Here is a 15,591-nt window from a genome sequence, read left to right as displayed (position 1 = left end):
GCTTCTCCATGATTCTTCACTGTGTTTTAATGTCTCATCAATGTCCTAACATGACTGCGAAAAATTGTAGACTGTCAAGCTTTTTATGAAACACGCCCTGTGTTCAGCAAACACAAGGGGGCGTTGCGTACATAAAAGAGTGCGTGGTACTTTTAGTTTCCCTTAATGGAACTCTCCTTCGATAAATGTCAATACAGGGTGATGTCATTGTGATAAGTGACAAGGGTTTGTGTACGTGCTTTACTACTCGTATCACTTCTTCCGCAAAAGACCTGCTGTCAGAAGGCTCCCATCCAAAAGTATCTCGGATTCTGAGTAACAGGTGAGATATGGAATGCTCCAATTACTTGATGCTCATCATGGATGAATAACATCGATTCAACATTCTTTTCTTTTTTTAAATTGTTTTCTATAGATTCCTGCCCAAAGAGAATTTTGACAAAAATGGCAAGTTTTATCCAGATGCTGAGGAAGAGGAAAGAGGTGAGTGACTCGAAAATGGTGCCAAGGTGAATTAGGAGATGTTTATTTTTAATGTATTTTATTATTTCAAATATCATTTAAATACAGCGGTCTATTCAGTCTGGACCATCTTTAATTTGTGTTAGAGCGCGAATAGGGATGGTAGAAATTCAGTTCTGGGGGCCTTATAACTTTCATCTGTGTCGTTCGTGTGTCCTTAGTTGATCCCTCTGATTGGCTTTATGGCGTTTGCTGCGACAGGAGCAACCTCTGCGGGAATATACTTCCTTCTCACCAAACCCGATGTCATGTGAGACTTTATGAAATTTCTTACTGTAACTAGGACTTAATCGACAGCAAGGTTCTTATCAATATGGAAGCAAATCAGTGCAATGTTTTTAATTTGAAAAGGCATTGAATACTTAATATAGAAATTTAAACAAAACCGAATTCACACATTGAATCTGGGGGATCTACATTTTACTGTTCGTAGTTAAGCAACCTGAATTCCGAGCCTTTAATTTTTGGATCTGAATTTTATTTTTTTTACATTGAAATCGATTCATATGTGAATTCGATGTAGTTTAAATATCAATATTAAGTATCCAATGCCTTTTCAAATTAAAACTGATTTGCTTCCATACATCAGCTATTGACAGACACATTTGATCAAACAGAGAGCTTGTAAAATGCAATCCCATTTTACTTGACTTTATCTTTTTAATATTCAGTTTGAATAAGACCTACAACCCAGAGCCTTGGGAGAGACTCAATCCATCAAAGCCCCAAAAGGTAATTGTTGTTTAAAAGTTCAAATCAGATATGACAGTTTGAATTGATAGAATATTTTTATGATACAGGGATGTTGTTAATCTGCCAGAACAGTACATACTGTTCTTACCTGAGTCATAAGAGGAGCATCATTGCCAAGCCTCAACCAAAATAACAAACCTGTTTGTCTATCATTGCACCTTCTTGCAATTACTTAGTGCATCTAATATAAAGTATATTTCTGAAACTCTAAATGATGTAGCCCACTGTTGATGCCTCTACATGACTATTTACTAATGGTATGATAGATGGGAAGACAGTGTATTTTTTTTTTTTAATCTTCAGATGGGGGTGGGGGGGGGGGTCAGATGGCTGAGCGGTTAGGGAATCGGGCTATTAATCAGAAGGTTGTCGGTTCAATTCCTGCCGTGCAATTTGACGTTGTGTCCTTGGGCAAGGCACTTCTCCTTATTTGCCTCGGGGGAATGTCCCTGTACTTACTGTAAGTTGCTCTGGATAAGAGCGTCTGCTCAATGACTAAATGTAAATCTTGCAGCTGATCACTCTAAACCAGCAATGGAAACCAATAGAGGCGTTAGAATTGGTGAAGAGTATGACCAAGTGAGGTTTCATCGAGAGACCCAACCGGCCAGAACTACCCTTCACTGGCCTGACCTAAATCTGACCTTCTTCCATCAATCACATTTCCTGATTACCCCATCAGTATAACAGAATCCTTTCTGCACAGACTAGAAGCTTTGACATTTACTGTGCGGAAATGCTTCTGCTACACCAATGTGGTTTTTAATCTGCTTTGTCCTGCTTCTAATCAAGGACGTCTTCAAGGACGTTTCCATTGTTCAGTAGTGCTCAATATCACCAAGCTGTTGTTGCCATACATCATGTACATACAATGGATTTAAAAATGTGTGAAATATACTGTATAAATGTACACCTCTCAACAATAAATGTGGTACCGTAGCTATGAGAACCAAAACAAATTGCAACTTTGTGTCTAATCCAGTGTTTGAATATCCATTTTTTATTTTTTATTTTGTATTGTGGATGAAAGGAAGAAGGAAAGCTTCCGTCTTCCGTTCATCCCCAAGTGTTCCGCTCACAGCGACAGCCCTAATGGACTAGTCAGCCCTAACGCCTGACAGCGACAGCCCTAATGGACTAGTCTGGGCTGAGTGGCGCCTCTATCAGCTTCCTGCTATTCTCTGCTGTGGCCAGTCACATAGTCCATAGTTCATTTATCATTTTGAGGAAATACTGGACTGTTTAAAACGCAAACAGTAATCCTCCATTCTGATGACATGGTCTGTTGAAATTACATGAACCACTTAGGATCCGGAGTGATTAGACAGAGTGATTACAAAGAGAAGCAATATTGCTTAAGAATGCTGTTTTACTCATCAAAGAATAATGCAAAATGTTGAGTATATTTAAGTTATTTCGACTAAGAATACTATTTTAGGTGTATATCCAGAAATAAATTAAGTTTTGTATAAATGAGGGACCAATTCCCAAATTGTGGGTTAATAAATCACGTTGAAACTAAATTCAATGAGTAATCAAAAATTATCCATTATAAGTAATCAATAGGTACTAAAGGCATCAGGCTTAGTTGATTGCTATTACACACTGTTATTGAGTGTATATTCTGGCTGTGCAGATGAGACCGCAGTTACATAGATCACACAGCCTGTCAGAAAGATCAGCCTGTAGGGTATTTGGCTAAGCAAGTTCTTCACGCTCCAGATCACAGTTACCATAATGAGAATAGAACTACAAGCATGTTATCAATATTAAAATAACAATATGTGAGGAAGTGACTGATTACATGGTGTACATTACCAAGGAGCAGCGACAAACAAGACGGAAAACAATTGTGGTATGTAATTGTGATACATTATATGAAGGCAGGAAGGAAGACTACGACCTGTGTGTAAGTGAAGTTTTGAAAAGCAAAATGACATCCTCCCACTTTGTCATCACCACAACCCATTATTTGACATAGTGATGACTCAAAACATCAATGATGCAAACCTTTTTTTGAAACTATTTCCTCCAAAATGTTTTGAACCGTTGGAAAACTATTTTTTCAACCTTTCAATTAATTTTTTCGAAATACATTGTCATTTAGCAGATGCTCTTATCCAGAGCGATATGTACATATATTGTAAACCTTTTGAAACCTTTTGTCAAAATTCTTTCAAATATATGCGCAATGACAATAAATAATATTGATGCCACCGAATACATATTCAAACTAATGCAATGAGTCTTAAAATGTAAGTAGAAAGCACAGATATTTGTGTAAAAATGTAGGGAGTTAAAGTAAAAGGTTGACACCAGAAAAATCAACTTAAGTACAGTAATGAAGTAATGTACTTGTACTTATTGTAATAACTTGACCAGGTTGTAAATTGGCAATGTCCATCCATTAAACTCTCCTGACAGCAGCACCAGTATGTCTGGATAAGACAAAAACATGAGCAAAAATTGCCAATCAATTTGATTGTTCAAAAGGGTTTATTCTGCATGTAACAACTGTTTTTTCATTCACATCTTGGTGTCAATCAGTATTCCAGTTGAGAGATTGTGATATTCGTGCTGTTAGTTAAATGAACCATGACAATAGGCAGTTTAGTGCCTCATTATCTGATGTTAGTTCAAAGTATATACAGAATATTAACCTGTCAATTTAATATTGTAAAAATACTGCAACATAAAAGCTTCAAGTTGGAGGAATGTGCAAATCACTAAATAACACAAAAAAGGCATGAGCTGATTTTACTCTAGTAAGGGAAACATATGGAAAAACGTTTCTCTCATAACCCCAATATCAATGATCTCAGGCTTGTTTGTTGATCCTTTAAGAAACCAAACCAAACCTTTTGTAGGCCATAACATGACATGGCACATTCTACACATTACAATTCAGTAGAGTTGCTTTGGAAAATACTACATCTCTGACATGTTGATGTCTTTTCACTTGTCTGCTGAAAAGAGATTACGTTAAAACGAGACATTCAAATCACATACTCATGTCATCTCCTATGCACAGATTAGGACCAGGCATGATCCTCTTTAACCCTTGTGTGAAACACAAATCAAATACTGCCAAATTTTGATTGTCTCCTGTTTTTCAATCATACTGAGCTGCTGGTAAATAAACATGTACGTTAATTTTGTTTTTGTTTTAATGTGGTTACTGAGGCAAAAAAGACTCCCCTCTCTAAAATTGGTGCATGCAAAGCTTAGAATGAGTTTCAGCCATTTTCAGACATCAACAAAAGCATGTGGATATGATATGAATCGGATACATAACAAGAACAAGTCAAACAAGAGTATACTACTTGCTGCATCCAAGTCAATGAAAATGTGTTCAATACACCTGGTGCCTGTTCTATAAAACGCATTTACCAAATAAGCCAGGCTTATTTCAGTTACTTTCCCTGACATAAGCCCAGCTTATTTAGTAAACTCGCTGTATGGAACAGGCCCCAGGATGCATTGTAGACCATATTACATGATATCATGACAGAGGCACCTGTTCATTTCAATACCAAAAATTAAAAACAAATACAGTTTGTTTGAAGAGGAAGAGAAACAATAAAATGACATCTGACAAGCTTTTGCTTAGTTCAACACCAACAACTGAATAAATGAGTACAAAAAAAAGAACAAAGTTAAACATAGGCTTTAATGGTGATTAAAGATTAAGCTTGAGCTTTGCAGGCATAGGTTAAAGTCTCTGGAGGAAGTAGCCACCCTTAAGTAAGACATTTGCATCCGCTGACCGTCAGTTCAGTTTACTTTCCTTTGGCACAAACCTAAGTGTCAGTCTACTTGCATATCCTGCAACACTGACCTGTGATGAACTGGTTGCATTGAATGCTGCTGTGCCTGTCTTGGACTTGGTTCACCTGGAAGCAGGTATGTGAGGCGGGGCCTGTGTGTTAGGCCTCAGGTGCTGGGCAGCTGGCAGTGTCCGCAAGTGTTTACGGGCCTCTGTCTGTATGTCTGGACCTGCACGGTGCACCTGGACAGACCGTAGGTGTGGAGCAACAGGTGCCTAGACTTGGCTTGGACGTCCTCCCACGCACTGGCACTAGAGGGCACTATCAACACACAAACACATGGTTTTGGAGACCTTAGATACGAATCATCATAAAATGTGAAGCTGCATTTTCGCCGAAAGGCTAGACTATATCTTTTCAAAGTGTCTCTTAAAATGTGAAAGTGAGACAACTATAAGTGAAACTATAAACACTGCATCAATGCTACAAACATGTTGCCAGGTAACTGATGCAAGATGTGTGCCCCTCTAACTGCCTGTCTGCTGGTAAGTTGGAGGAGTTTGTCTAAAGTCAGGCTAACTCACGGAGCTGTAGGTGTACTAGCGCAACGGTCTTATCTGACGTCAAAGCCCACACGTTCAGCTCATCCACGGATTGGACGTCTTCAATCTTCAAAAGGTCTTCTTTGATTCGCTGAATGTCCAAATGCCTGGGGGCTCCTAAGCATGGCAGAAAAACAGACACCTCGTTCCGATGTAATATACTTACAGCACGGCAACACACATCTCTTTCGACACAGACTGATTCAGAGATACGGGATCAACTGATGCAACATTCAGGACCAAAAGAGGCGGCCACAGGTCAAACCGGTTCAGCCGTGACAGAAGGGATATCATGACTGATAACTACTGTGCTGTATGGTGTGATACGTACCTTCCAGTATGATGACTCCTGTGTCTCGTATGATGCGGATGGTGGTGAAAAGCACCAGGATGGAGAACACATAGGTACAGATAGGGTCCGCCAGTTTGTACTCTGGCTGTTGGGTCAAACGTATCAAACTCAATGTCATCACTGCTGTTGACGGAAGACTGTCTTCATCTCAGTGACATGATTAGGAATAACTTTCTCATCCACATACATGTGCTAAGGGAGGACTATTTGTTGCAAATGACTAGGTGTCATGTTCTGGTCATTTATAATGTAGAAGACACAGGCTCCAGTTATGACATGAGATCTCAATGTAAACGATTATATTCTTGTGGAAAAAAATGCAGCCTACCTTGAAGCGAACAATGTAGGCTGCTATGAGTACCCCTACACTCTGTACCAGGTCTCCCAGGGCGTGGATGAAGGCGGCCCGGACAGCCAGGCTCCCATGGCTCCTCTGCTGACCTTGGCCTGAGGACTGGGGGCCGGAGGAAGAGGGGGGACCATGGGAGTGCCCATGCCCGTGCCCGTGGGAGTGGAGGTGGCCGTTCTGATTCAGCAAAAAGCCCATTCTACAGTAGAGCACATGAACACACGGTTACAGAACTTGTGATTGTACTTGACGATTAGTTAGCATTGGCTGTATGTGTTGTTGTTGTTGTATGAAGCATTTTTCCATTTGTTATGAAGAATTGAGTTGTAGTACAACTTGGGTTGTAACAGATTCTGTCAATTCACCTCACCTGTACTATGATTAACTTGCAGAGGAAGGCCAAGCTAACTCACCAAGTCACTTGATGGGCAGTAAAAGAACTTTGAACGGAATGGTTAGATGTTTACAACATTTTGAACCTTTTGAAACAAAAACTCCTTTGCATTTGCCTACGTTGGCGAGTTTCACTCACATCAAGTTGACAGCCACTCCTACGGCTGCTGTGATGAGCATGACGTCTCCGTTTATGGAGAAGTCTTGGTGTACAGTTCTTTGCACCGCCTCGTTCAGTAACACTCCCGTCAGGATGTAGATAAGCAGCACACTGATGCCGGCAGACACCACCTCTGTGATGAGGACATGGGAGACGGCAAAATGTCAAAGATCTGGGGCTAATAGTCTACTAAAACCACATGCCTCCACCAAGCAGCTTCTTATTCAAACCATGTATTATCAAAGAGATGAACAATTTTAGCATCCGTTGTGAACATCAAAAGACCCAACACCTTTTCCATTACAAGTAAATATACCAGATTACATTGAATCAAAACATTTACTGGACAGCTGGATCTAGTGCTGTTGGGTGTACCATGTCAATTCTACAGGTGGTTGTAATACGAAACCCAATTTTCTCCCAAGTCAGTTCTAAAACATTGCAGTAATTTGATAGTGTCCGCTACAGTAACCTGTAAGAACATTGCCTGCTGACCGGACACACCCTCCTATAGATAGATTTTAATACATCTGCCTGTGACAACTCCAGGTCTGGAGGTGAAAGCAGGACTTCTGCTGTGCTTTTGTTTATTTGTATGTCGCTTCGGATTACATTTACATTACATTTAGTCATTTAGCAGACGCTCTTATCCAGAGCGACTTACAGTAAGTACAGGGACATTCTCCCCAAAGCAAGTAGGGTGAAGTGCCTTGCCCAAGGACACAATGTCATTTTGCATGGCCGGGAATCGAACCAACAACCTTCTGATTAATAGCCTGACTCCCTAACCACTCAGCCATCTACTAAATGAATAAAACGTCAAATGTAAATGAGTGAAAGAGGAGAGGGACAGAGTGTTGGTGAGGAACAAAAGGCAGGCCTACCCAGCCGATGCAGTCCGAAGGTGTACGTCTTGGTGGGAGGTTTTGCAGAGAGCCACAGAGCCAGTAAAGACACAACAATGCCCACCAGGTCCGTAAGCATGTGCAGGGCATCAGTCATTATGGCTAAGCTGTTAGCAAAATAACCACCTACAGACAAATACAATGTTGTTAAAATTCTGGAACCTTGAAAAAGCATCATACAGCCTACAAAACTTTTCATGTGAGATACGCTACATAGGGCAAGATGTGGACAGTGTGACATATTGGTGTAATACTCAAATACATGAGAACATACTACAGCATGTGCAGATGAGACAGTACCATTTCTGTAATGTTTCGGGCGACTAAAGATATTAACAAGCTTAGTGTTCACATTTTAGACTCTCAATGACCAGAGCTATAAATCACTGAGCCAGACCTAGGTTGAGATATAATGGCCTGTATTCCCCATCTTACCTATGAGTTCACCTATCATGAAAAGGAAATAGAGCACAGCAGCGCAGCCCAGTTTCTTCATCACTCTCCTCCTTTTGATCTGTTCTTTCTTCTTGATACAACTTTCACATGGGTCCATGTTGAGCCCAGGGCTACCAAGACTGGAGGAAGAGCCCAGCAAGGAGTCGTCGTCGTCTGCCACCAGCGTGTTGACAGCTACTCCATTGGACGAGGCTCCGGCGGAATAATCCTCCATGTCCCCCGAAACAACCACTTTCAGCTTGTTGAATTTGGGGATTTCGTCGTCTACCAGCTCGTCGGAAAAGTCAAACGGTGCCGTGTCACTCAGGTCCCAATCATCACCTTCCTTCTTGAAGGCTGACCGCAACTTGGTCATGATCCTCGCACCTGACATTATTAATTCTGGGAGGAGTATAGCTAACTAAACCTGAATTTGACGTTAGCATGTGGACGTCATATACATCGCATCAGGCGAGAGGACATCGTGCTGTCAGTAAACGCAGTCCTCTTCAGACACCTGTAGATAATAATAGAATAAACGGAAAATAAGAGTAGCTACTGACTGTACTTTACAAACGAAGTACCTAGACGAGCGTAGCCAGGTGGATTGCCCTGCTACTAACTGGTATCTAGTCATACATCAACTCTGTTTTAAACTAGTCTGAGTCGTCCCAATGGTTTTCCTAGCATTCAATGAGTCACTCCTAGCAGACTCTGAAGCATAAACTAGAAGGCAGGGTGTAACAAGCTAGCTAGTTTGTGGCGACCTTTTGCTTTAGCCACTGTTACAAGCACTAGTCTATTGATGTCTATTCCACTATCTAGCTAGCTCTAACTATTTTGTACGACCTAAAATTAGCTTTAGCTTAGATACTTACCAATACTGTCCATACAGTCCGTTATTAACCTAGCTACCTAGCATGTTTTCAAAACAGAGTGTAGCCTACTGTGTAGCTAGTTTGCGAGACCAGACACAGCTATTTTCCTCTTACAGGAAGTAATAACATTGTCATAACCTCAACAGCTAGCCGCTTTGACAAGACAGCTAGAGCTACCTACCTTGGGAGCTAGTGGTAGCATGTTTGGTTGCACCGGCATCACAGAACCTCCACTGCAGTTGTTGCGTACATTGCTATCTTTTGCTGGACGGACTAGCAGCGATCTTATCAAATATTATAGCTCTCCGAGTCTAAAATACATTATTTTATTTATTTAAGTGTTTAGTCACGTGTGGGATACTGGGGTACTACAGCTAGTGCCGGGAGATATATACAATCACATGATTGAGTGAGTGCCAGAAAGAGTCACATGATGTTTTCCAGACGCTCCAACAATTCTTGATGGACAGTCATAGTCAAAAGGTAAATGCAATCTGGTAATCTGCCATTTTACAGTAACATTACACAGTCGCAATTTATAGACGCTTTTTCTACCTCACATGGGGTTGATTAGCATCGAAATATGCCATAGCTGGACTTAACTACAGCTAGCCATTTGCTAATGAGTGACTGTGTGCTAGGCAATGTGTACCCTACTCACACCAGATTTAACGAAATGTATTCTTGCTCGTTGCAGTAATTCTTGTTTATCCCTTTACCCACTAAGTTTGGTTTTCTGGTTGCAGATGACTTGCTGATAGTGCAGTATTGTGAGATCACTTGCTCCTCTTCTCGTCGGTTATAAAGAAAGTGGAGTCATACATGGAGGCAGAGAGAAGGGAAGCCGAGGAAGGTTCCTCTTCTCAAAATAATCTTCCTCAAAACATAGGTATTGTGAACTTCCCTTATTACTACCATCGCCATCGCCCTCTTTCAAGAGCTGTGTACCTTTATGGGACAACTGTATGCTCAGCCAGATTCGTTTCTGGTTAAGAGCAATTACACTTCCCGCCAACTCTTCAATGTAAAATAAAAGAAGAACAATATGGCTTAATATAACTTGCTTCAGTGGTCTTATAGTGCAGATGTGTAGCTTGATAGAACTGGAATTTGTGTACTCAAAGCCGTGTTAAAATCTTTTCCTCCATAGATCACAGATTGATGTCTCAAGAATCTCTGCCACCTGTAAACTCAGTGCCTGTAGATGAAGAGGAGGCTGTGTTGGTGGACAGGCAAGCAATAGAGAACCTCACAGAGGGACTTCTCTCTCACTACCTGCCGGATTTACAAAACTCTAAACAAACTCTTCAAGAGCTCACGTTAGTATTCCCTTGACAGATTACGTTTTGTCTCTGATTGCTGCAGCCTTTTGGTTTTAATACCTTTTTTAATGTATTTTTTTGACAAGGCAAAACCAAGTCATCTTACTTGAAACACTGGACCAGGAAGTAACCAAGTTCAGAGAGTGCAATGCTCTGCTGGATCTGAATTCACTGGTAAGCCTTTATTCTGGTTAAAACCAAATTTAAAAACTTTCAAACCAAAATTTGGTTTAAAGAATACCAGTACATTGTGATTTCATATAATATATTCATCATATAATAGTTATTGAGTTACATGGGTTGCCGTCACATTGTTAGATAGTACCCTAAATAAAAGTGATACATCTATATACTAATTTAGTCCTTGGTAAGTGCTGATGGCTTTGAGGGTATGTACAGTACATACAGTAGGTTTGCTTTTGGTATCTGAGTTTGTCTCCACCTGTAGCATCAGAGCTCATCATCTCAGTATTTTACCTTAATGTCCTGTCCCTTTCGTTTGGAGTGGGGTGCTATCTCTTTACCAGCATGTCTATGTTGTTTGGGCACGTCTAAAACAGACTGCTGGGGGCACAGGAAACATCTCACTTGATACATCACTGTGGAATGTCTATTTCAGTTTACAGAGGCAAAGATTTACCACGGTAAACTGATAAACATCCGGAAAGATATGATTATGCTCCACGAGAAGACAACCAAATTAAAGGTGAGTACAAAACGTCATCACCAGGGAGGAATGTCTGAACAGTGCAGTATGGTGTAAAGACATTTTAGCTCATATTAAGACACAATTTGGAAAATATTTTCTCAAGTGGAAAATGTGGACACTGTTGAGCTGATTTTGTATGAACGTGATTCTTCTCTGTGAACAGAAGAGGGCGCTCAAGCTGCAGCAGCAGAGACAGAAGGAGGCATTGGAGAAAGAGCAACAACGAGAAAAGGAACTTGAGAGAGAGAGACAACTCATCGCGAAGCCTGCTAAAAGATTGTAGCAGTACTATTAACAAATAACTGGATCTGTTATGTCATTGCTAAGAGTCCTATAGACCAAATAAATAGACTGTAACTTCAGGCGGTTCACATTTCACACTGACCTCTGAAGACCACTAGGTTACAATACTCCATTGAGACCTAGTTGGCAATGCCGAAGAGAACATTGCTGTCTATAAAGTATGGAATGTGTTCAGAAAGAGCATCAGTGCATATATGGTGTCCATTTTTGAATTAAGTCTGGAGTTTTGTGCAGTATTGTAGACCAGCAGGGTTTTTTTTCATATCAAACTGTCTTAATGATTTGGTCTTTAACAGTCATGTGCTCTGGCTGTCAAGGTTATATTGCTCTTGTATATCTGGTCATTGTCAATAGGTTATCGAGCACTATTTGAGAAGTACCGAAGATCTTAATGTCATAACTACTAGGATTGACACATATCATCCTATCATTGCACATGTAGGTCTGTATCTTCCTATTAGATCTCCTTGTTTTTTTTTATGACAACTAACTTTAGAGAACCTGTGTGAGTCGTCGACTGCCATTTTTGTATCTTTCTATTGAAAGATACTGAAAAGCTGTGAGAATATAGACGTTTGAATAAATCGAAAATATTTCTTTGTACTTGTGTTTAAGCCCATGCGTTAACATTATTCCCCTTGTAGAACGTAGTTGTTCTCTGAATGTTGTCCACTAGATGTCAGGAGAGAATCATACTATCTCTTCTAACTTTTGTTTCTGCCCCAGCATGTACATTACATTTACATTTAGCAGACGCTCTTATCCAGAGCGACTTACAGTAAGTACAGGGACAGTCCCCCGAAACAAGTAGGGTGAAGTGCCGGGAATCGAACTGGCAACCTTTAGATTACTAGCCCGATTCCCTAACCGCTCAGCCACCTGACTTCCTACATTCTATAAACATCATAACCTCACTGAAATGGAGTTACCAGTGCACATAAACATGACATTTCTGTAACATGTTCTTTCACACTGGAACATTGAGGCAGGGTCATAGAAAGGAGAGAGAAGAAAGGAAGTAAAAATAAAAATGTAGGTTAAAAGCCGTTTAAAGCATTGTAAATATGTTTCTGCCGACAATTAATAGGCAACCTGCTGTAGGCAACCTCAGTATCTAACTTATTATGACAAATTCAATTTTTAATTCATGATAGTGTACTCTGAAATAATCTGTGTACTACTATTCGCATATTTATTTAGAGCGATTTATCCTTTATGGTCATTATAATAAACATGTCATCACTGTTTTATGGGTCACATCAACTCGTCAAACAAGAGAGCTTGTTGACAAAAAGTAGGTGACCAGGGAGTCAGGTGGCTGAGCGGTGAGGGAATCGGGCTAGTAATCCAAAGGTTGCCAGTTCGATTCCCGGTCATGCCAACTGATGTTGTGTCCTTGGGCAAGGCACTTCACCCTACTAGCCTCGGGCGAATGTCCCTGTACTTACTGTAAGTCGCTCTGGATAAGAGCGTCTGCTAAATGACTAAATGTAAATGTAAATTCCTCACCACCTCAAGACACCCATGGGTCTGCTCCACATCCTGCGTGACTTCACATAAAACTCTAATTTTACTCTTACTACTACGACAGGAAACGCATCCCAAGTCAACATTATGTTCTCCGCCCCCTTCCCACTGCTATTTCTAGCAGCCACCACCATGTGTGTACCACTGAGGGGCCCAGACCAAGAGCCTTACACAATCAAAACCAGACAAATGTGTGTTTTTTTGTCTTAAATGTGTAAACACTTTGGTCAAGCTTTTTTTTTTTATGACACGATTAATGAGACTGAATATTCCATCCTGTCCAGGAGAGGGGGTATGTGTGCTTGATTGGGCAAGGCTCTGACGATCCAAAGGATGACTGAGGGGGTGTGCGTGAGGGGTCAGACGACCCAGAAGCAGTGGTTTCCGAGGCTGGGCCCTGCTCCTCTCAGGCCCTGGCTCTGGTTGAGACTTGCCTCTGCTTTTAGAAACTTGGCCGTCGGGGACAAAAACAAACCCCTCCTTGCCGAAGCCACAACCGACTCCACAGACATGCGGCAGCAGCTGGTGTCGTAGCAGGCAGTCTTCCCGTCTAAGTAAACAGTGTTTCAGATGGTGAGGAGTGGGAGGCTGTGGCCTGATCCGGTCCAGGAGAATCAACACAAGACCTCTCCATGGTCCACCATAACAGGATATGGTCCTCTATCCCACACTCCTCATTGCTGCATCATGTTATTATTTCCCTCAGACTTAGCCATATGGTTGGCATGGTAATATTCCATGCACATCATTGGCCATATGAAGGATTGGATTAGTGGATCTGTATCCGTAGTGGGTTTGAATGAGGTTAGTTTTCCAACCAGTTGGTTCTTATATAACTTTGGATGCTGCTGAGGGAAGATGGGCACAAGGAACATGGATATTTATGTTTCTGTGACTCAACAGTTGATTGAGAATATGGTTTAAAACATAATAACCCAAGTGTGCAACCCAACCTTAAACTCTGGGAACAGAACGTCACAGAAATGTAGTGTCTCAGAAACTGACATCTTTTGACTATGAGAGAAGGTAAGGTCCTAACTCTGTGGCCAGTTTGAAGATAAACAATGTTGTCTTGTTGTTCCTCTTACTGTATAATTTCTCCCACTGCCTATTACATCTGTGAGTGTAAACACAGACAGTCTTGGTGAACCATAAAAGGTGGAAGACTTTATTACTGCCCCTAGGCGCTAGTTTAACACTCTCTACCTCACTGCCAGAAAGAGTTGCATTTTCAAAACAACAAAAAAGTATATTAGAAACAAAAGATTTTATAGAAGAAAGGCTGGTTTCCGTGGGCTCCTTTCAGGCTGCAGTAAATCAGTAAATATAGAAACAAGTCCTACGCATGTAAAGATGCTTTGAAGCACGGGGTAGTTGTGGTGGAGTGAAAAGGATGATTTGATTAAACCAGTGTGCCCTGCCCTTGTTATTGCCCTATTTTGGCTAACAGGAGGAGAAGATGGCTGAGCGGTTAGCGAATCAGGCTATTAATCAGAAGGTTGCCAGTTCGATTCCCGGCCGTGCCAAATGACGTTGTGTCCTTGGGCAAGGCACTTCACCCTACTTGCCTCGGGCCTTACTTACTGTAAGTCGCTCTGGATAAGAGTATCAGCTAAATGTCTAAATGTAATGTAGAAGAAGAGGGAGAGATGGCAAAGCTGTGGGAGTTACAGTCAGGTAGTTTCCCCAGGAGAAATGCTGGCTGTTGTCCTCAGATCCTCAGTAGTGAGATAGATTGCTAGCAAGCAGTTGCCTTCACGTGTGTGTCTGAATTGGGTCTGAACTGTATAGGAGTTCAACAAAATGAATGAGGATTTATGGTTTTGTTTATGTCCTCTATCTAAGGGAACCACAGAAGACAGACTGCTGATTATCATGCTCTCAGGGCAGACAGATGAGGTGAGAGAGGGAAAGAGAGGGAGAGAGAGGCGGTGAGAGATGTAGAAATCCGCACCCAAACACAGATAAACACACACACGCGCATGCGTGCACAAAATACTGTACATGCGCACACATACACACTAACACACTAACACACCCAGATCCAGAAGGATCCGGTATTGCATGCCTCATGATGGTTAGTGTGGTCTCGATAACTCCAGACCCTAAAAACCAGTCCAGGGTTCTGAAGACAAAACCATCCATCACTTCACTGCTCTGTGTGTTGGCATTTAGTCTATGTGTCTGGAGTGCATTGGCCAGAGGTGTCTGATCCTGGGGCAGACAGGCAGACAGAGCCCGCCCTGTAGAGGCCAGTGTTGGGCAGGAAGCCAAGACCTTCAGTGCAGATCCAGACCTGTTAGAGGGGAGCTCGCTGGTTCGTAAAGTTACATAACTGCTTATCTCACACATTCATGCTTAGTTCTTAGGAACATGGATATTGAACATTGTGAACTATCAGAAAAGTGTTTCAACAACTTCAGTGGTAGTTAGTGGCCTGGGGAGTGTAGTGGCCATTTTGTTGTGTAGGGGTGCATACTTGACAATCAGCCCAATTAGCATATCAATGACATGCCAGGTAATTCCCTGAGGGTTTAGGTTGGTTGAGGGACAGTTCTATGGGCGCATGTGAAGCCCTCTGTGACATGCTTGCATGTAAAAAGGGCTATACAAA

The 15,591-nt window shown here is 41.4% G+C and overlaps 3 protein-coding genes across 6 annotated transcripts; 2 read left to right on the top strand and 1 right to left on the bottom strand.

Annotated features, from left to right (window-relative positions):
• Positions 1-160: 160 nt before the first annotated feature.
• On the top strand, positions 161-2,240 carry c13h15orf48 (chromosome 13 C15orf48 homolog). Its single transcript, XM_067249190.1, has 5 exons — positions 161-322; positions 416-483; positions 684-772; positions 1,194-1,254; positions 1,790-2,240. Exons 2-5 carry the CDS (start codon positions 445-447, stop codon positions 1,856-1,858), a joined length of 258 nt encoding a protein of 85 aa, XP_067105291.1. The 5' UTR covers positions 161-322; positions 416-444; the 3' UTR covers positions 1,859-2,240.
• A 1,512-nt stretch (positions 2,241-3,752) lies between these two features.
• On the bottom strand, positions 3,753-9,432 carry slc30a4 (solute carrier family 30 member 4). Of its 3 annotated transcripts, none has more exons than XM_067248883.1 (8): positions 9,298-9,432; positions 8,239-8,755; positions 7,783-7,929; positions 6,878-7,031; positions 6,325-6,544; positions 5,976-6,081; positions 5,627-5,761; positions 3,753-5,363 (listed from the first exon to the last, which is right to left on the bottom strand). In XM_067248883.1, the coding sequence occupies exons 2-8, from the start codon at positions 8,630-8,632 to the stop codon at positions 5,209-5,211; spliced, it is 1,311 nt and encodes a 436-aa protein (XP_067104984.1). In that variant the 5' UTR covers positions 8,633-8,755; positions 9,298-9,432; the 3' UTR covers positions 3,753-5,208. The 3 variants fall into 3 exon arrangements, 2 of the variants coding, with proteins under 2 accessions (XP_067104984.1, XP_067104983.1); XM_067248882.1 differs by lacking the exon at positions 9,298-9,432 and adding an exon at positions 9,117-9,274; XR_010878150.1 differs by lacking the exons at positions 3,753-5,363; positions 9,298-9,432 and adding an exon at positions 9,117-9,281 and having other exon boundaries at positions 5,720-5,761; positions 5,976-6,119.
• bloc1s6 (biogenesis of lysosomal organelles complex-1, subunit 6, pallidin) lies at positions 9,315-12,059 on the top strand. Of its 2 annotated transcripts, none has more exons than XM_067248885.1 (6): positions 9,315-9,599; positions 9,863-10,005; positions 10,267-10,348; positions 10,525-10,612; positions 11,058-11,144; positions 11,311-12,059. In XM_067248885.1, the coding sequence occupies exons 2-6, from the start codon at positions 9,939-9,941 to the stop codon at positions 11,428-11,430; spliced, it is 444 nt and encodes a 147-aa protein (XP_067104986.1). In that variant the 5' UTR covers positions 9,315-9,599; positions 9,863-9,938; the 3' UTR covers positions 11,431-12,059. The 2 variants fall into 2 exon arrangements, with proteins under 2 accessions (XP_067104986.1, XP_067104985.1); XM_067248884.1 differs by having other exon boundaries at positions 10,267-10,435.
• Positions 12,060-15,591: the final 3,532 nt, after the last annotated feature.

This window comes from Osmerus mordax, chromosome 13 (assembly GCF_038355195.1).
Source record: "Osmerus mordax isolate fOsmMor3 chromosome 13, fOsmMor3.pri, whole genome shotgun sequence".
NCBI lineage: Eukaryota > Metazoa > Chordata > Actinopteri > Osmeriformes > Osmeridae > Osmerus > Osmerus mordax.
Note: the sequence above shows the minus strand (reverse complement) of the source record. Positions and strands in the feature narration are given on the sequence as shown.

What these genes read in the sequence shown, in the direction of transcription:
- bloc1s6 (XM_067248884.1), top strand. Translation starts at nt 9,939, where the DNA reads ATGGAGGCAGAGAGAAGGGAAGCCGAGGAAGGTTCCTCTTCTCAAAAT. An exon ending in TGCTGGATCTGAATTCACTG is followed by an intron (nt 10,613 to 11,057) that starts GTAAGCCTTTAT and finishes TGTCTATTTCAG; the next exon opens with TTTACAGAGGCAAAGATTTA. An exon ending in AGAAGACAACCAAATTAAAG is followed by an intron (nt 11,145 to 11,310) that starts GTGAGTACAAAA and finishes CTCTGTGAACAG; the next exon opens with AAGAGGGCGCTCAAGCTGCA.
- slc30a4 (XM_067248883.1), bottom strand. Translation starts at nt 8,632, where the DNA reads ATGTCAGGTGCGAGGATCATGACCAAGTTGCGGTCAGCCTTCAAGAAG. An exon ending in CATGATAGGTGAACTCATAG is followed by an intron (nt 7,930 to 8,238) that starts GTAAGATGGGGA and finishes ATTTGTCTGTAG; the next exon opens with GTGGTTATTTTGCTAACAGC. An exon ending in CCTACATTGTTCGCTTCAAG is followed by an intron (nt 6,082 to 6,324) that starts GTAGGCTGCATT and finishes TTGACCCAACAG; the next exon opens with CCAGAGTACAAACTGGCGGA.
- c13h15orf48 (XM_067249190.1), top strand. Translation starts at nt 445, where the DNA reads ATGGCAAGTTTTATCCAGATGCTGAGGAAGAGGAAAGAG. An exon ending in CTCACCAAACCCGATGTCAT is followed by an intron (nt 773 to 1,193) that starts GTGAGACTTTAT and finishes TTTAATATTCAG; the next exon opens with TTTGAATAAGACCTACAACC. An exon ending in ATCCATCAAAGCCCCAAAAG is followed by an intron (nt 1,255 to 1,789) that starts GTAATTGTTGTT and finishes TAAATCTTGCAG; the next exon opens with CTGATCACTCTAAACCAGCA.